A 19,830-nucleotide genomic window follows, 5' to 3' on the forward strand; every position below is an offset into this window, starting at 1 on the left:
CACGGCCTCTGCCACGGTCTCTGCCACGGCCTCTGCCACGGTCTCTGTCACAGCCTCTGCCACAGTCTCTGTCACAGTCTCTACCACGGTCTCTGTCATGGCCCCTGTCACGGCCTCTGTAGTCTCTGTCACGGCCTCTGTCACAGCCTCTGCCACAGTCTCTGCCTCGGTCTCTGCCACAGTCCCTGCCTTGGTCGCTGCCACAGTCTCTGCCACGGTCTCTGTCACGGTCTCTGTCACAGCCTCTGTAGTCTCTGTCACAGCCTCTGCCACAGCCTCTGTCACAGTCTCTGTCACAGTCTCTGCCACAGCCTCTGCAACAGTCTCTGCCACGGTCTCTGTCACGGCCTCTGTAGTCTCTGTCACAGCCTCTGCCACAGCCTCTGCCACAGTCTCTGCCACGGCCTCTGCCACAGCCTCTGTCACGGCCCCTGTCACGATCTCTGTCACGGCCCCTGTCACGGTCTCTGTAACAGCCTCTGCCACAGTCTCTGCCACAGTCTCCATCACAGCCTCCGCCATGGCCTCCATCACGGCCTCCACTGCGGCCTTCGTCACGGCCCGTCATGGCCCCTGCCACGGCCCCTGCCACGGCCTCTGCCACAGCCTCTGCCACAGTCTCTGCTACAGCCTATGTGACAACTCCACTCACAGCCTCTGTCATAGCCCATGTCACAGTTTCTATCACAGTCTCTGCCACAGCCTATGTGACAACCGGCTCATGGTCTCTGTCATAGCCCATGTCACCGTCTCTATCGCGGCCCTGTCACAGTCTCTATCACCCTCTCCCTGGCTCTGCCTCTGCCTGGGGCCCTGCGCGGTGGCCTGCGGGGTGCAGCTCTTGTTACATGGCGGAAGCAGGCTCCGCACCAGCAGGCTGCCCTGGAGCGGGGCTGCGGGAGGAGGCTGTCCGGGGGCCTGTGCGACAGCCGCGCTCCTCAGGGAGCTGGAGAGCGGATCTCCCGAGCCCACGCCTGGCTGTGGCCCACTCCATGTGTCCACGGGGGTCAGGGACCCGGCCCCCATCGCTGGCAGGATGACTGCATGGTTTCACGCGTTGCTGTCATCTCCTCGCCCCCACGGTAAGCTCCGGGGGCAGGGACTGCGTCCTATTCTTTTTGCTCACTCACTGCAGAGCTGAGCATGGGCCTGGGCTCCAGGGCGCAACCTAACGACTCTCCCCAAAGTCCTGGCCTATCTCGAGTCATTTCCAGTTGCCCACCTTTGCCTCCAGAGCAAACCTCCTTTATGTCCTGTGTTTGCTGCTCCTGAATGCTTGCCCGCCCCAGTGTCTGGCCCCCCGCTTCTGCTCACGCTGGGCCTGGCGGCTGGTGTGCCCCTACCTCCCCGCCCCGTCAGACCAATTTGGACACGACCGCCTCTCTCCTCTCCCTGCTCTCCGGCCTCTTATCCACGCAGCCTGCTCTGTCCTCGGGTTCCTCATGTCAGGTTTTGAATCTGTCTTAGTCTCGCCTCAGCCTGCAGGCACCTGGCGACGAGGGGCTGCCTGCTGCAGCCCACCAGAGTAGGTACCCCAGCGCTCACTGGGCAAATACACGGGCGAGTGCTGGACAAAGAAAGGGGTGCAGTGAAACTGGAGGAGGAAGAAAATATAGCGAAGTGGTGGAGAGGACAGGGCCCAGTGTCAACGGGGACTGAGAGCCAAGTCCCTTCCCTGGGTCATCTCAGGGCCCAGGGAAGCCCCTTGCCCTGGCATGGCCCCTCCCTCCACCACCCACCCGGGCCCATGTGCTGAGCCTCTTCCCCTCCCAGTCCATTCTGTCCCTTCCTTTTTTCCCTCCCTGGTGCCTCCAGCCCCAGCTGATGAGACCACTCGGGGGCCCCTGTCTGAACTCACTTTAGCCTGGATTCCAGACCTGGGACAGAGGAGTCTCTGGTACTTACTTCTTGGCAGCTGTGCTCAGCCGGCACCTCAGGGGCCTCCCCCTCCCCGTGCCTCCCTCTCCAGCCTGGCTCTGAGTCCAGGTGGCCCAGACGTCCTGGAGCCCCAGCAGGACACAGAGACACAGTCCAGGCCTGGCTGAGCTGTCAGCACATCTTTCTCCAGCCTCCCCAGGGTGGAGGGGGCATGAGGTTCTACCCGGTGCTTTGGCAGAGTCCCCAGGGAACATCCGGGTGCGTAGGACTGGGGAGAGTAGGGAGATCAAGGGCAGTGGAGCCAGGACTGGCCCCGAGATGAAAGGGCTTGGGGCGCTGCTGGGCCCCCCGTGCTCACAGGCGGGGTCCTGCGCAGAGGCAGAGGGTGGAGAACAGGACAGTACAATAGCTCACGCCCCTAGATCCTAGAGAGACTGGGCAGAACTGAAAAGGAAGCAGATGGCAAGCCCAATGGGAAGTTGAGCCCGCAGGGGCTTTCTTATTCGCTAAGGCCTTCATGTGATGGCGGAGCTGGCGTGTGGGCTCCCAGCATATTTTTACAGCCAGCGTCCGGGGGTGAGAGTGCTGGGAGGAGAGGGATCAGAAGGCTCTGATACGGTCCTTCTATGGAGACAGCAGAATTCTCTTAACGCCAGTTCAGGGCAACAGCTTAGTGAGCCCCTAAGTTGGACACCTGCCCCTATCCCTATCCTCGTTGACCCCACTGTGAGAATCCAGCAGGTCTCATCCCTTTCCCAAGCTACTCCATTCACTGTTTTCCCCATAATAAGTGTGTGTGAGCACACACACAGACACAAACACATGTATATACACACAGAGTAACCATTGCCTAGAAAATCCAGTTCCCTTTCCACTTCTTCCAGGAAGCCCACCTTGACTATACTCAAGGGAATCACTGCTCTGAACTTCTGAACCACTTACTGTTACCCTTGATTACAAACCTCTGCAATGACCTTTTGCTGCTTTGACCAGACCAGGAATCGCCCAAGTTAGGGCATCTCTCTGCCTCTTGGCCTCCATCATGTGTGTCTGTACACAACGTTGGGCACCCAAGGGCTTGGTGATGACAGCTGGCTGATTTGTTTCCCCCGTACATCTACATCCAATCTGGTTGCCCCCTGTGTGCCCCTTCCCCATTCCAGGTTTTTCATTAGGAAGCTTTGGGACCGGAAACCTGAGGAATGTTACTGATTCCAGTGTTCTTTCCTGAAGGCCTCGTCTCAGGTCAGGACGTCCAGCAGGAAGTCTGTGTGTCCCTAGTCCCTGTCCAGCCCTGAGCAGATCTGCCTTGGAGCAGAGCAGAAGGTAGTGTGGGCAAGACCATATCTGTGCTAAACGAGAAGGTGAAGTGGCATCTGTATACGGATCCCGCCCTCTCCCCTCCCCTGTCTTCTCAGAGGGTCTTGAGCACAGGGTCAAAAGTGTGGCTTCCAAGTCCGTGTCTCTGATCCCATCTAGGCAGCTGCCTGTAGAGCTTAGGGCCAGGGCAAGTGCCCGTCCCAGAGAGAAGAAGCAAGTCTGCCTTTTGGAGACCCAGCCAGGGCTTATGAAGGACGAAGAATCAGAGGAAGTAATCTTGTATAGTAAGACTTCCCTTTCATCCCAACAGCAATTTTTAAGATGACTCTATGAGCTAAATCAGATTCCAAGGCCAAGTGTCTTCCCCTCCATTGGGTAACGTAGGTTTCATTCAATCATTTCTTTATTCAGCGTTTATTGAGAACTTACCACCAATGAGATGTTATGCTAGGTGCATCTGTTTTCTCACTTAGTCTTTGCAGTAACTTTTGAAGTATATATCTTTAAACCCATTTTACACACGAGAAAGACCAGGGTATACACAGGCAGTAAATGACAGAGAAGTATTTAATTCTACAGCTTTTGTTTCCAGTCTCATGCTCTATTGTTTACAGCAGGGATTCCCAGGCTTTTGGAATTCACAGACTAATAACATTTCAAAAATGATTTTTGGGAACAAACACAGAACCCTATGCCAAGTTTTTAGTTAGCCAGAGACATAAAAAATACCATCTCCCAGAACCATGATTTCATAAAAGGGCATTTTTAACACAGAGAATGTAGCAAGGATATAACCTTAGAATAAAGACAGCCTTCTAAGAAAGGACAGTTGGAAAACTTACCCTAAAATATCCCACATTGTTCTCTCTCTCTGTTTTTTTTTTTTGTTTTTTTTTCATTTCAAGCAGAACTGGCTAAAACTTTGGTATTGCAGGGTGTGGGAGCCACTGCCCTACCCCAGAGCTGCCTCTTCAAGCAAGAACAATGCCCTTGGCCCATAGCAAATAATCTCCCAGAATTTCCCACCCCGCTCTGCCCATCCTGGTCCCCACCAAATAAGGTCTGAGGTTGATACATACAATCAGCTACATTCCACACTCCACCCCAGGAGCTCTTTGAATTTCACTGATATTCAGTGCCCTTCCAGGAAAGGAAGCCCATCCGCCCCAGTCCCCTTCTCTCTTAGACTCAGATGTTTTCTAGGTTTGCATTCCAGGGATACTCAGGCCCAGACAGCCCTGCAGGGGGCCCATATGTCTCCTGGAATCCCCCAGACACCCACAGATGCTGAGAGCAGCAGGTCTTCTCCACAGCCCAGTCCTGAGGCAAGGCCTTCCCCTTGCTGGGGTCCCCAGGTCCTGGCTACTTGTTATCAGAGGAACCAGAGCAGACCCCAGGCCTTCTAGGCGGTGCTGGAAAGGAGACGGCTTGAGACCTGAGTGGAGTAATGGGGAGATTACAGAATGGGGGTATTTCCTCTCCATTCTTCACCTTCTTTCTGCTTCCTCTCCTTCCCGCCCCTGTGCCTGCCCCACCCCACCTGTGTGAACCCACTGAGCAGTAGAGCAGAGCCTGACCTGTGGATACCTTGATTGAAGTTCCAGCTCCATCAGTTTCTTGCAATGAGGCATTGGGCATGTCACTTAACCTCTCTGTGCTTTAGTTCTCTTGCCTGCAAATGGGAGTAAAAATGTTAGGTTGAGCCATGTGAAACTGCCAAAATTTGAACACAATGGGCCCACAAAAATCACAATTGCCTGTGGTTTAACAAATGAAGTATAAAGTGTTGGATATATGTCTTTCATCGAGTCTGGCCCTCTCCTCCAGGAAGCCCTCCCTCGATACTCCAAGCTCAGTGAGATCTCCCTTTCAAATTTCTCATGGTTGGGGCATGATTTAGTACACATTTCTTCCCTGTGTTGAGTTTTCTCCTCTACTCCTGAGCATGAGTTCAGCCTCCTTACAACTTGGAGGCCACCAAGGGCAGGACCTGGGGCTTCTCTGTCCCCAGACTGCTGGCACGCCACAGATGTCCTCCATTAGGGCTTTCACACAGAACAGACAGGAGAGGCCAGAACTCATCAGGGGTTACTGTGAGCCTGATTTATCTGACAGTCGTTTCTGTACCCCAAGTTGGTCCTAGATGGTTGTGAATGGGTGTTGCTAGCCAAATTGAGGGTAAGTGAGGTGCTACGGGGGAGGAACTAAGAAGCCCTGTCCCCTAGCCACCCTGTGGCAGCAGTATCCCAGGAAGCAGAACCTTGGCCACATCCTTTGTCTTCTCCAAGGATCCCTTTCAATGTCATCAGCTAACTTCCAGGGTCCCTAACTCATTAGAAGAGCTGACATTTATTGATCTGTTCTCCGTCAACGCCGCAGAGGTCTCTGAGATGAGTCGGACCTGCTCTACCCTCAGAGACCTCAGTCCAGAAGGGGACACAGACTGTGTAACCAGTGCTCAGGTTCATGGGAGCTAAGGGGCCATGGGGACATAACTGAGGTTCAGGTCACTGGGAAGCCTGTGTGGGCAGACTTCCTGAGCTGGGTTAGGACAGACTAACTCCCAGAAGTGAGGGAGTTACATGGAGGTCTTCCTCGCGTGTGGCCGGCACACCAGGGCAGGCAGGGCTTGCAGCCTGTTAAGAACACTGCTTCTCAAGGAGACCCAAGGACATTCGGGGATTAGGCCTCCCAGCATCCGTGCAGAGAACTGTCAGCTCAGAGCTGCTCAAAAGTAGAAATGCCAGCTATGGGTGATGTCATCACCCCAGTCATTCCCACCTCCTGGGAGGTCTGGTGGTCCAGTGGGTAGAGCAGAACAGCCCCTGCCTGGCTGCGCCCCCCGCCCCCATCTGGCCACTAAAATGCCTGTTCTGGATGGGGTTTGGGAGAGGAGGTGGTCACGAGTGGTGTAAGAATGAGAGTAGAAAAATCATTTGGAGAAAACTTCCTGTTCTTCCTCAGAGAGATGGCAGAGCCAGGGGACCTTTTTGCTTCCCTCCTGTCAGACTTTGCTGAGGATTCACTTCAGCATTAACCCAGTCCCCAACTTTCCCCGGACAACCCCTTCCCTCTAATGCCCAATCTCTCCCCACTCCCCGTTTCTGAGCTCATCTGGGGTGTCAGGCTGTCTCAGGGTGCTGGAGAGGAATAGAGCTATACCTCAGGCTGAGCTAGTGGGATTTGTCCATAAGCCCGGACACTGTCCACGGGAAGAGGACACACAGCTGGGGGACGTTCTGGGGATGCAGCAGACTCAAAGGGAGTGGGGGCTGTGCAGCTGCTTGGGGGTGGGGGAAGGGGTGGGCGTCTGGGTGGAGCAGGAGCTCCCCTAGCACTGGTCCACACAGGAGGTGTCACAATTTGGAGAAGGGGATCCAAAGCCAGCCCGAGAGTACCACCAGGTCGCCAGAGGAGCAGGCCCACCTGCTCCGCGCTGCAGCCGGCGCGTCTCGCAAAGCCCCCTCAGAACCAGCCCGGAGAGAACCGGTGCCGGGATCCAGCGCTCGCATCCCGCGTCCGTGGCTGCAGCAGGCGCATTTCCTCGAAGTCTGACCGCGAAGGGCTCGGTCCCACCGCACGCCCCGTGCGTGTCTCCCCGAGTTTCCCCCACGCCCTCCTCGCCGGCCGCTGCAAGGCGTCGCAGGGGAAAGACTGGCGCGGGATTCGCCCCCCGCCCATGTCACAGGAAAACCCTGGGAGCCGCCCGACGCAGCGCATTTCCCGGAAACCCCCTCTCCAGGCGGCTTGCGGGAAGGCTGGGGCTCCGCGTCCAGACGACCCGCACCCTCCCCCACCGCCGAGGAGCAAAGTGGCGGGGAAAGGCGAGCCCGAGCTCGGAGAGGGAGACTGGGAAACCCCGCCCCTCCAGTTTGGGATGGGGAATTCGCCGCCCAAGCCGGAGCCCTAGACTCGAGGCGCGCTCCCAGCCCTTAGCCAGGGAAACACATTCGAGGGCGCAGGACTGAGGACGCCTCTCGCTGCGGCCCCCGCGGCCCGGCGGCCGGCCTGCCCCCGACCCCTCCGGCCCTGGCCCGCGCGCTCTGCCCCTTTAAGAAGCCCAGGTAGGCAGGCCCGGCCGCGGGACCGCTCCTATGGCAACTCGCGAGCCGCGGCGGCTTCATGAATATTCTGGGGCGCGGGAGCCCGAGCGCTGCCGGAGGGCTCTCCGGGGGAGGCGGCCGTTGATGTAAGCCCGGCGGGCCGCTGGGCTGCGCGCGGCTGCGGCGAGAGCCCCCGGACGGGCCGGCCGGGCTGGAGGAAGGCGAGCTCGCGGGGGGCCGGCCACAAAGCCCGGACAGCGAGACAGACGGACAGTCCGCCCGCGCCGGGACGCACGCGGGAGCCGCGGGCCGTGCGCCCTGCGCTCCCGAGCGGCTCCCGGAGCGCCGCGGCCGCAGCGCCGCTTGTGCCGGCGCCCATTGTTCCCCGCGGGGGCGGGGCGCCTGGAGCCGGGCCGCGCGCCGCGCCCCTGAGCGCGGGAGGGAGGGAGCGCGGGGTCCCCGCGCCCAGCCCGGCCCGGGAGGAGGCGCAGCGCGGCGAGCCCGGGACCCGGAGCCGGACTGGGAGCCTCCCCGCGGCGCGCAGCATGGGCGACTGAGGCGGCCCGGCGCCGGCTGTGAAGGACTAGTCCCCACGGGCGGGCTGGCAGGCGGGCGGACCTGGAGCGGCTCCGCGGCGCCGCGCCCCTGTCCCCGGCCCGGCCCGGCCCCTGGCGCCATGGACAAGCTGCCGCCGTCCATGCGCAAGCGGCTCTACAGCCTCCCGCAGCAGGTGGGGGCCAAGGCGTGGATCATGGACGAGGAAGAGGACGCCGAGGAGGATGGGGCCGGGGGCCGCCAGGACCCCAGCCGCAGGAGCATCCGGCTGCGGCCGCTGCCCTCGCCGTCGCCCTCAGTGGCCGCGGGCAGCACGGAGTCCCGGGGCGCGGCCCTCGGGGCAGCGGACAGCGAGGGGCCGGCCCGCGGCGCGGCCAAGTCCAGCACGAACGGCGACTGCAGGCGCTTCCGCGGGAGCCTGGCCTCGCTGGGCAGCCGGGGCGGCGGCGGCGGTGCGGGCAGCGGCAGCAGTCACGGGCACCTGCATGACTCCGCGGAGGAGCGGCGGCTCATCGCCGAGGGCGACGCGTCCCCCGGCGAGGACAGGACGCCTCCGGGCCTGGCGGCGGAGCCCGAGCGCCCCGGAGCCTCGGCGCAGCCCGCAGCCTCGCCGCCGCCGCCCCAGCAGCCGCCACAGCCGGCCTCCGCCTCCTGTGAGCAGCCCTCCTCTGACACCGCTATCAAAGTGGAGGGAGGCGCGGCCGCGGGCGACCAGATCCTCCCTGAGGCCGAGGTGCGCCTGGGCCAGGCCGGCTTCATGCAGCGCCAGTTCGGGGCCATGCTCCAGCCTGGAGTCAACAAATTCTCCCTGAGGATGTTCGGCAGCCAGAAAGCCGTGGAGCGCGAGCAGGAGAGGGTTAAATCGGCGGGGTTTTGGATTATCCACCCCTACAGCGACTTCAGGTAAGGGGCCCGGCGATGTCCTGTGAGTGCTCCGCACGGTCGCAGGCACGCTTCCTCTCCCGGTCCTGCCTCCCAGCCGGAGTTAACTTTCCTTCCTTCCTTGCGCAGGGAGCTCCGAGAGAAGCCGGGAGCCTCTAGGCTCCGAGACACCCCCAGCCCTTCTGCACTGCGCTGGGAACTTTCCTCTGTGTTCAGACACTGGTCTTCCCGGGTCTGAGCCGCATTGGAGACAGGCTGAAAAGGTGCTCTGAGCGTGGCCTAGCCCTAACCACAGCCAGGATAGGGCTCTGCCACCTTAAGCCACACATTCCACCTCCCCCTTCAAGGCTGCAGAGTCAGGGTGGCCATCCTAGAGGCTCCAAGTCGTTCTGCCTGCAGAGAGAGCAGGGCCATGAAGGGAGACAGACCTCTTAGCAGCCAGGCCGGATCCTTGGGTGCTGACCGCAGGCATTATCTGCCTTTTGGTGCCCTGGGAGACTGCAGCCAGGCCTCTGGGGGACTGAGGTCACTGGGGCCTGAGGCCCAGGATGAAAGCCTTCTGCAGCTGCCTTAACCCTGGGCCAAGCCCCTCGTTCTGAGTGGTGGACCAGGGAGCAGGCACCCTGGGCAGGTGTCATCAGACTGGCAGGGCGGCATGACCTTGCTCATAGTGGTCAGTGAGGATGCCTGGTGTTCTGACTGGTGAGCAGCTGTCCTGTGAACCAAGCTTGTCCAGTGCCCCATCCCCACCCCAGAGGCCCACGCTCCAGCTGCTGATAGGTCTCTCATGGGTCAGTTGTGGGTTCCCAAACAAAAGATGTGACTGCCAGTCAGGGAGAGGGACCCTGCCCCCTCCCACACCACCTGAGTCAGATGCCACTGAACAGCAGATACCACTGGACGCTTGTGGGCGTATCTGTACAAAAACAGGAATTGTTGGTCGCCTCTGGGATTGGGATCAGGGATACCCTTACCTCAGTCAAGGTCCTGAGATCCCCCAGTCCCCCTCTGGGCTTTCCTGATACATAGTGTTAAGATGGAGGTCTGGGAAATGTTCATCTTTTTGAGCTGAGTTTAATTCTCTCATTCTCTGTCTCTCTCCGGCCCTGCCCCCTATTTGTCTCCCTGCCTTGCCTACCCTGCTTGCCTGCCTATATAAATGAGCATTTTGCCAGCCCAGAGCCCTCTTTGCAAACTCCAGGGAAGCTGGGTTTGTAATGAGAGCAAAGCCATTTTCCATCCAATGAGAGAGATTTTTCATGCTGGGAAGGACCAGTCAGACAACACTCGATGGCTTAAAATAGGTGGTGAACAAAGGCCCCCCCCCTTTTTTTCTTTTGAGAGGCTACTCTTCCTAACCCTAATATCTAGGGTTCCCCTTTCCAGAGGATGAGGGAGACCAAAGGGCAGGCTGAACAGAGCCATAGTCATCAAATTGTGTGAGCCTATGTGGGACCCTCCCATGAGGAACTGTGGCTAGGTTCCCAGTGCCAGGTTCCTAAAGAGTGGACTCCCCTTTGGCCAGCACTGGGGCCTGAGGATCCCAGGCTGAGCTAGGGAGGAGTGGGCAGGAGCCATGTCTCCTCCACTCCCTAGGTGTCCTGGGTTTCTCCTCCCTCTGAACGCCTCAGTGGTGGTGACAGATAGGCTGTTCTAGTACCAAGCACTTGTGATTGTTGAAGGACCCTCCTCACCCTTGCTCATCTCTCTGCTGTCTTTGCTGTCAGAAGGCCTCTATTTGGGTTCTCATCACCAAGCACATTGCCTGGTGTGGGGGCCTGCAAAGGACCAACCCCAGGCATGCCTAGCCTCCGTCGACAGGAAGCAGTGATTGAGGCCCTTCTGGGCACTGGGTCCTACCCTCCTAGTCTCCATTACTTGGACGGTGAAGAGTTAGGACTGGGCTGATTTCATCAAATGGGATCCTTCCCCACCTTCCCTGTCTTACCTCTGCCCCTCCTGGTATGTCTGTCTGCAGTCCCCCTGCTGCAGAAACTCCCACGAACTGCAGGCTGCCTGGGACCTGGCCGCAGGGGAGGGTGGTGGGGACAGGGAGATGGGGATGCAGTAGGATTGTTAAAAGGGCGACAGGAAAAGGGGCAGACTGGGCTTTGGGTTTGTGCAATAAGCAACAGGGGCTGGTGGCTGGAAGCCCACATCCTCTTTACACAACCTTGGAGCTGGGTGGGGTGTAAGGAAAGAAATCCAAGAAAGACCATCTGAGAGTGTGTCTGGAGGGGCAGTGATCATGCCTCTTCTGCCTCTGAACCAAAACAGTCTCATCTTCAGAAGGTCAAAGAGGCAAGGGCCTAGCTAAGTCTCCTAAGCTTAGAAAACCCACCACTCAACCCCGCCTAACCCCCACCTCCCCTAGCACCCCAAGCCTTAGTCCCTAGAGCTTCAGCCACTGGCCTTGGGCATCTATATGGAGCCCATCCCCATTGCCCACCTTAGGCTTCACGAGAGCTTCTGCAAGCATTGCTCAGGCCAGTTGAGGATTTATTCATCATTTTGACGGGCAGGAAGCATTGATCGAGCAGAATTAGTTTAGTAAAGAATCGCCAACAAACCATGATAGATTGAGTTTGCGGTTAGGAGTTCAGGGCTGGCTGTCATGGGCTGCTTCTAGCATCTCCTGTTCCTGGGGAGCAAGGCTGGGTGCCTTTTCCAGGGCTGGAGTGGACTGCGCTCTGAGGGACCAGCGTAACCTGGGCCATGGCTAATGATAGGCTTCTCTAGGCTGTCCCCTCTCCCCACACCATGCCCCAGCCACCCTCATGGCTCCTCCAGTCTCCACAACCTGTCTGGCCTCCCCTCCCCTCCCACTCCCCATTTGCCTTTTGAAATTTGTATTTGTGGTGTGTTAAGGGAATTGGGCAGGACACAGCAGCCCCCTGGGACATTGCTCCCTGGGCTTCTGTCCAAAGCTCACTGGGCTTTGGGTCCTGGGTGGGTCCTTCCTTCCACACAAATGGTGTCCTGGAGAACCTAGAACAAATAAAACATAGTATCTGTATAATCCTATTTTACCAAGAGGAGAGAAAGGGAGGGGGAACCCCGAGTGCAGATGTAGCTGGTTTCGTTCCCAGAAGCTGGTCAGGCTCAGGCAGTCTGCCTGGGCGTGTGTATCTAGACGTCTGTCTGAGTGGGTGTCTTGGGGCTGTGTGGGTGGATGGGGGGCTGGCAGGGAAGTCCCTGTGTGGGACGTCAGTTCTGGAACTATTGCATGTCCCCAGAGCTAGCTCAGCCTTGAGAATAGAGGCAGGCAGAAGCTTGGCCTTTCTCATCCCCAGCCCCTGCCCTCTCCTAGCCTGAGCGTCCTGAAGCCATGAGGAAGGGAAGGGAAGCGGGGGCCTTCAAGTGTCCTCTCCTTGGGGCAGAAACAGCTGGGCTCTAAAATCATGGAAACTGGGCCAGTAGCCTGGCAGGTGCCATGGGTAGCGTGAGCCGACTTCCTGTTATTGGTCCCTGGCACCCTGTCCCTGCCATTACTCACCTCCCATCACCTCCCCAGCCCTGTTTGCTATGCTATGGGATCCTGCCTGGGTAATGAGCCTACTCTGAGCCTCAGTTTTCCTATCTAGAAAATGGGGTTCCTGTTGCCTATGGCTATGTCATACACAAATTAGTACAGCTGTGGTTGCCCTGCGGCGGTGAGAAGCTGCAGTGAACTGTGTGAACACACCTCCCCTGCCCTCACTACCTCCTCCCCTTGGTCCTGGGCAGATCACATGGGCCTCTGTCTTTGGCTCAGTCCAGAGGTTCTGAACTGCCGGGGGTCAGAAACCTCCCTGAGAACCTGCTGGAAACTGTAGTCTCTATCCAGGAAGATACATAGATATGCACACATGTGCAGTGTGGCACTCCACTTCTGGTGTCTGTGGTCGCCTAAGTTGAGGACCACCTGGGGGCTTGAAGTTGTGAACCCCACTCTAGGCCATCCCAGAAGAGAGCCTGGGCCTAGCAGGAGGTGGGTACTGGCCTCCTAGAGCCAGACTTGTCTGGAGCCTGGTCGGGGGGGGGTCCCTCTGTAATCTGGGGCTTGGGCCTCTCAAGGAGATGGTGAAGGGGAAGGAGGCAGCAACCTGGCTCTGGGTCTGGGGTTTCTGAGGCCCTTCTTGGGTGGGCCTTCCTGGGGGCCACTGCCCAGGAATGCTGCTGCTGCTGCTCTAGTACGAAGCGCCAGGCTGGAAGGAGCTGCAGGCCCTGCGAGCACTGGAGGGGAAGGGTGCCTTGCTGCAGAGGGGAATTCCGAGGTGAGCTGCCTGGGCGGTGCTGTCAGCTGGCACAGCAGGCAGCAGGGTTCTCCAGGGATGAGACCTGCCCCACATGACAAGGTGGGGCTGGTGTCACTCAGGGCCGAGGTGCCCCCACGATGCTGGGTGTACGGAAACCCAACAGAGGCAGAGGACCAGGATCCTCACACTGCCCGATTAGAGTGGCCTGGGCTCCAGGTTTTCCCTGTTGGAAGGCTCCAGTTCCTGGTCTGGTGGCTACATGATGAGGCCACCTTCTCCCCTGCTTGGCCCTACCTCTTCACTCCCCTTGGCTGCTGTGAGCTGCGAGGCTTTGAGGCTGTCAGGGAGCCTGGCTTACATAGGAAGCTTCCAACGGTGCTGGTCTGTCCACCTGTCCATCTGCCCTCTCTCTGTTGTTTTAAGGTCCAATGTCCCTGGGTCTTCTGGGACACGCTCTCAGGCCACTCTGGCCGCTGTCCATCTCTCCTTCCCTGACCACCTGGGGCATTTGGATGGAGCATTTGGATGTGTTTGTTATAATGTAGCTTCTCATGCTGTAATGTCATCCAACTCACTTGGGGATCTTTTTAAAATACAGATTCCCATTCACTAGTTCTGGGGTGGGTGGGATGCTGCACTTCTGATAAGCGCCCACACGATGCTAACGCCACTGGTGCACTGACCAGGACCATGCCTGGAGTACTGAGGTGATAGGCCATGTGCGTGTTCCGTGCTCAGCCTAAGCTCCCTAACTGAGCTCCCTGAGGGCAGAGCCTCTGCTTTCTCCCTTTGGCCTTGGAGCCCTTGGCCCCCAGTCCCGACAGCAGGGTGAAGTCTGTGGACTGGGCCAAGCTGAGCCTGCAGACTTTGGGGTGCTGGATTCACAGTCTGCTTGTCTCCCCGTCCTGCGCTGCTGCTTGAACCCTGCTGGCCCTGGATGCTGGCTGTTGGGGGGGTGGGCAGGTGGAGACCAGGTGGCCAGAGGGCCCTCACTAATCGCTAATCCATCCTGTCCCACCACTTTTGCTGCTCTTTTCCCATCTGAAGGGCCAGAGGGATGGGCCTGGCTGGGGGAGAAGGGGCAGGGAGTTCGGTGACTGCTGTGCTGTTTGAGATTTCCTGAAGGGAGCAGATGTTGTCAGTGAGAGAGTTCAGAGGTGACAGGCAGGGGAGCCGGTGTGAGGTGGCTCTGGCAGTGGCCAGCCAGGAGGAGGACAGAGGCATCCAGTAACAGAGTAACAGTGGCTGCCTTGGCACCTTGAGCAGAGGCTTTGTCCAATTTTATATCCCGCTCGCCTGCCCTAGGCCATGCCCAGCAGCCTCCATGTGGGCTGGGCTTGACTGTCACTTCTCCCTGCCCCCTCCTACCCTGGAAGGCACTAGCCTCCATGCAAATTATTTGGCTGACAAGTGTCATAGCAGCCTGAGTGGCCCTTGTGCCTGCCACAACACTGGCCACCTTGGGGGAATTCACCCAGAGCAGAAGGTCCAGCCCCCAGTCCCCTGGAGGCTTGTCATATAACTGAGGAGGCAGCCGGCTCCAGCACACGCTTGCTTGGCTCAAGGGCTCTTACAAAACTGCTGCTGCCAGTTGCTAATTAATAGAAGGGCTACTGCGGCCCGCCAGGCAGTCGTGCCTGCGCCCAGGGGATGCTGAAGAATTCATACTTCCCAGCCAGCGAGGGCTGCAGGAGGGCAGGGGCATTGTCTTGGCTTTGGAGAGGATGTTCTTCGCCAGCCGGGCTTCTTTACTGAGAAAGCATTGCCAGGGCCTGGAAGTCTGCAGTCCCAAGGGCTAGGAAGCCACTGGAGACACTCTCTACCATTAGCACCCACCCAGAACTGAGGCAGGAGGCAGCATAGAGAGGTGGTGAGCTCCCTATCACCAAGGGAATGCAAAATAAGACTGAGGAACACTAGATCAGAGGTTGCCAAGCAGTACCCCGTGGATATATTCTGGACATACACCAGCACCCAGATGTGTTCTGTTTGGCTAGCATAATGTGTCATAACAAATCATAGCCAATGTTTTAAAATAGAAAGATGTAACATAAAATATGGCTTCTGGGCTTCTCTTGAACACCTGGGAACTCTGGCAGCTCTGGCCCCACCTGCCCAGCATGCAGCAGGGAACTGGAGGAGACTAGAGGCTGCCTCCTTTATACTGGCTTTTGTTCTCCGGTTGCCTCTGTCTACAGCGGTCCCTAAGGCATCTGTCTTCCACCCAGCCGTCTTCATACCATTTAGCTCCTGACCCCTGTAGGTGTCCGAGTTTATGATCAAGGACTCGAATCAATAGGAACTAAAGCCAGGTGGGTTCGCAATCAATAACCACCATTGACGAAGCATCCACCATGTGCCCGGCTATGCTAGGAGCTTTACATGTCCTATTTCATTTACTCTTCACGGTGGCCCTCAAAATAGTTTTATTATCCCCAGTTTACAGGTATGGCTCTGAGAGGGGAAGAAAAGAGAGAGAGAAAGAGATTTGCTCCAAATCATACAGCTGTGAAGTACCAGAATTAGAATTTGACCCTGGTCTCTGCAACTCTAAGCTGAAGCTTGTCCCTTCTTTCTCCCTCTCCCTTCCTTCCCACTTCTTCCTTCGCCTCCTTTATCTCTTAGCTTTAAAAAAATTTAATGACACAAGTAGTTCAAGAAAACATTCTCTTGAGAATTAAAACCTTGAGGAGGAAGGTGACCAGCCTGAGCAACATAGCAAGACCCTGTCTCTACAAAAAGGAAAAAAATAAATGAGCTGGGTGTGGTGGCACATGCCTGTAGTCCCAGATACTCAGGAGGCTGAGGCAGGAGGATCACTTGAGCCCAGGAGACTGAGTTACAGTGAGCTGTGACTGAGCCACTGCGCTCCAGCCTGGGCAACAGAGGGAAACCCTGTCTCAAAAAACAAACAAATGAGCAAAAGAAAAAACCAACATCAAGGAGGAACTCAGAAAGGTGGGGTCAGCAGGCACAGGAAATCTATCAGGTCTCAGAATATGGGGCCTGGAGAGGCTTTAGCAAGCCCCTGGCCTAGAGCCTTTTTTTAAAGATGAGGAGCAGAGAGGGGAAGCAAGCGACTGGCCCAAGGTCGCAGAGTAAGTCCATGCCAAAGACGAAGCCACAGCCCAAGTGGGTTATGTAACGTTTGTCTCCAAAGGTCTTCAAGCTTAAATTCACCCCCAAATTCCCAACCAGAGGGTTTCTAGACTAGACTTTTCCTGGGTGGTCTTGTCACTTGGAGGCTTTTTGTGTCACTCCAGCCCCACAACTGTCTTTCTGGGGTGATAGGTATTTTCAGGGTTCCATCATAATTTAGTCTCGTTCCGTAAGAAGGGAGTCTCTCCGCGGATGGAGACTCTGGTGGCTGAGACATGCCGTCCTCACCCCAGGCCTGGGGCTGCTGGGCCAGGATGCCTGCTCACCTGCCCCTCCCCTGGCTGGTCCTGACCCGTGTGGGCACCTCTGGGGTTTTGGAACCACGTCCAGGTGCCATTGACGCCCCTGTTTGTGGATGGAGGTGATTGGGGTTCAGGCAAAAAGGGGACAAGTGGCCAGTGGTGTCTGTGTTCTGTCCACCAGAGAAATAGACGGTCACATGGTCTATTCATTACATCCTTCAGAGAAGTGAGGCAGTGCAGCTGGTCTGTGGTTTAGGACTCAGTGTGGGACCAGAATCAGGGCTCAGTCTGTGACCAGGGACAGAGCTCTGTCTCTGACAAAGGTTGGAGCTCAGTCTGAGACCCTCATCTGGGCCCAAACTGTGACCAGGATCAGGGCTCAGTCTGTGACTAGGGTCAGGGCTCAGCTCATGACCAAGATCAGCCAAGATCGGGGCTCAGACCATGACTAGGGCCAGGGCTCAGTCTGTGACCAAGATAAGGGCTTGGTCGGGGGTCAGGAACTTGAGTCCGTAAAGCCTTCGAGCCAGTCTCAGTGCCCTCCATTCAGGAAGCCCTCCCTGCTGTCCTTAAGCTCCCTGAGAACCTACACCCCTTAGCATCTGAGCCAGCTGCCTCTGGTTTTCTCTGGGAGGTAAAGTACAAATTATAAATAAACAACAGTGCCGCCACTGCCGACGCCAGAGCCACCAAATCTAACACGTGACCGATCCCCACCCCACTCTGCTCTCTCATTGCTTGGGGCTGCTGTCTGGTGTTCCCAGCCAGGCAGCAAGCCCAGGCACCTGCAGGGCGGTGCTCAGGGCTGGGCACCAAGGTGTACCAGCTCCACAGAGGGGCTCGCTCCACCCCACCGCGCCGGGCTCTGGGCTACCACGAATTGCGGGATAAGCAGCGGGGCCTCCAGGTCTGATTGTGGCAGCTGCTGGGGCCTGATAATTGGCTGCTGATGATTTTGTGTCTATCTGAGCATTTACCCACGTGGGTGGATGTGTTATGTCTGCGTGAACGAGCTTTCAGAAATTAATACATAACGGGGCTGGCTCATACATCATCTCTGGGCTTGAGGAGGGACAAGCGAGGGGCCATGCCACCCAGAAGACCACACAGTCCATTCCAAGACTGATTTCACCCATCATGGTGCTGGGGGTCACTACTCTCCTGCCAAAGAGGAGAGGAGGATTTCAGCTTCTCTTAGGGTCCCGGTGCTGGGTTGGAGGAAGGCAGACAAGAAATAAACTGGTATGGATTGAGAGTCAGGGAAGGCTTCCTAGAGGAAGCGAATCTGCGCTGGATCTGAAGGAAAGAGAGACCATTCTGCACACTTCCGTGGGAGCAGGTGTTTGGGAACTTGAGCTAAGGGGACACCTGGTTGGGGATGGGGTTGGCAGGCACTGAGAGCAAGTTGTTCAGAGCCTGCCTCTTTGAACCTGCTCTGCTTAAGCTCTGCCCTTCACCCTTGAGGAGTCTGGGCTGACACCACCGTCCGCCTGTGATGCTGCCTGAGTACGTGTGCGTGTGTTTGCCTGTGTGTGCACCCTGGTCCTTGCAGCCCAGGGAGCTCCCTGGGCCCTGGCCCCAGCTGCACAGACTTCGAGAAGACTCCCTTCTCCTGCGGTATTAGGCCCAGAAGGCAGGTGTTGCTGCTGCAATAATGTCACTGAGTGTGTGGCCGGGAGCCCAGAAGTAATTACCCTGCAGTTCCCCGTCAGAGGCTGGAGCAGCCCCTGTCAATGATTAACGTGAGTCCCCAGCCACTCAGTGCCAAAGCCAGTCATGGGCTTCTCCCACTTACAGAGGATATGAAGTACTTGTTCCCTTCCCCAGGGACAAGAAAGACCCTCAGGTCCACAGGTCTCATCAATGCCATTAGCACCTTTAAAAGAAACTTGGTCCAGCAGGGGACACTCTGCAGACGGGGCCTGACTTCGTGCTGCATGGGGGCTGGCCCAGCCTGGAGCCCTGGGTCTTCTCATCTGCACTTGCCCATCCTGGAACTGCCTGCTCCCCCCACTCTAAATTTGCCCTCATGTCTCCTGTTCTGCTGTGTGACCTCAGCAAACTCCTTTCCTCTCTCCACGTCCAGGGTTGGGGCTCAGCCTAAGGCTGAGAAGAGAGCAAAGCTAATTGGCCAAATAGGTATTGAACCCTTAGTCCTGATCCCATTAGCGCAGATTGAGCCAGCAGGGCAGGGACAGCATTGCTGACCAGTACGGCTGATGAGAGTCCCCCTCCCTCTTTCTGGGGACTCTGCCGAGGCCCAGCCAGGCGTGATCCTGGAGGCCTTCATCCCCTGTGGTCCTGGAACAGGTGGGGGATCCCTTACTTAGGGGCATCTTTTTGCTGAGGCTTTTCCTCAGCAAGGAGGGGCTCCCTGGCGTGCTGTGTCATTGCTGTGGCCTGTCAAGGGCCCTCCCTCCCATCAGGTCTGGGCCCTGTGGAGTAGAGTTCAGGCTTTCTTTTCCTTGTCCCTGGGCATCCTACCAGGGACTGACACGGCAGGAGCGTAAGGAAAATGAGTTTAAATGCCCTCCTGCAAAGGGCCCCAACCATGTTTTCCCCTCCTGGATGCTCAGACCTGGCCTAAGAAGGGTTCAGAGTGTGAGGACCCGTGGAGACTGCAGGTCACACCGGAGAGCTGTGGCTGGGGGGCCCTGGGACAGGCCAGCAGGATCGCCCACTTTGGCACTGGCGGAGGACGGAAGTGGGAAGCTGTTCATCCTCTCTCAGAGTCATCATGCCTTTGGGTCGCTCTGTAGCTTCTGGGGACAGAGTTGAGGGGACAAGCCTGTGAATCAGGCCAGTGGAAGCCTTGGCTCTGCGCCGTCCAGCTGCGTGGACTTAGCCGAGGCCTCACTTCTCTGAGCTTTGTTTTCCTCATCCAAAAATGGGAGCAGAGAGGGGTGAGTCCCCTAAAGTGCTGGCCGCTTCGAGTCACCTGGGAGCTCATGCAGTCACAGACGCCCGGCTCCCTGGGTGAGGCCGGGCAGGTACGGCTTGGGGAAGTACCCAGGTGATTCTGCCTCCGTGACTTTGGGGGCCCACGACCCGGGCATCCCTCGGGCCCCTTCCGTGCGCACAGTCTGCGGTTCTCTGACTGCACTGCACTTGCCGCGGTCCCTCAGTGTCCCCAGAGCCTGGGGTAAGATCCTGACTCAGCGCGGCCCCCAGGCCTGTTGGGGACAGGCCTCTCTCTCCAGGGAGTCGCCCCCCTTTTTTTCCTCCAAGATCGTTAGGATTCAGAATTATAAAATTCTGGGGCCGGACTGGACCTCAGGGAACATGGCCCTTGCTCAGCTTCCTCCTTAAGACTGTTTTCCTGGAGAGAAGGTGGCTCTGCGTCAGAGTCCAGGCCCCCCAGGGGATCCTTGTTGCTTAACTGGCCTTCAGCCCCCATCCCAGAGAAAAGGGGCTGTGTAGACCCCCCCAGAGTCATTCTTCAGCTCCCTCTCTGGGGCAGCCCTCCCCTGGCTGCTCCTCAGCCCCTTCCGTGACTGGGGCTTCCTGGCCTTG

At 57.7% G+C, this 19,830-nt stretch overlaps 1 protein-coding gene across 1 annotated transcript in view; it reads left to right on the forward strand.

Moving 5' to 3' along the window:
• The first annotated feature begins 7,006 nt into the window (after positions 1-7,006).
• The window catches only part of HCN4 (hyperpolarization activated cyclic nucleotide gated potassium channel 4), a 45,582-nt gene continuing 32,758 nt past the window's right edge, over positions 7,007-19,830 (forward strand). Inside the window, exon 1 of the mRNA XM_012640575.1 lies at positions 7,007-8,699. Within this exon, the coding sequence (XP_012496029.1) occupies positions 7,918-8,699 (782 nt within the window). The 5' untranslated portion in view covers positions 7,007-7,917. The remainder of the gene's footprint in view (positions 8,700-19,830) is intronic.

Source organism: Propithecus coquereli, unplaced genomic scaffold, assembly GCF_000956105.1.
Source record: "Propithecus coquereli isolate 6110/MARCELLA unplaced genomic scaffold, Pcoq_1.0 Scaffold155, whole genome shotgun sequence".
In the NCBI taxonomy this organism is placed as follows: domain Eukaryota; kingdom Metazoa; phylum Chordata; class Mammalia; order Primates; family Indriidae; genus Propithecus; species Propithecus coquereli.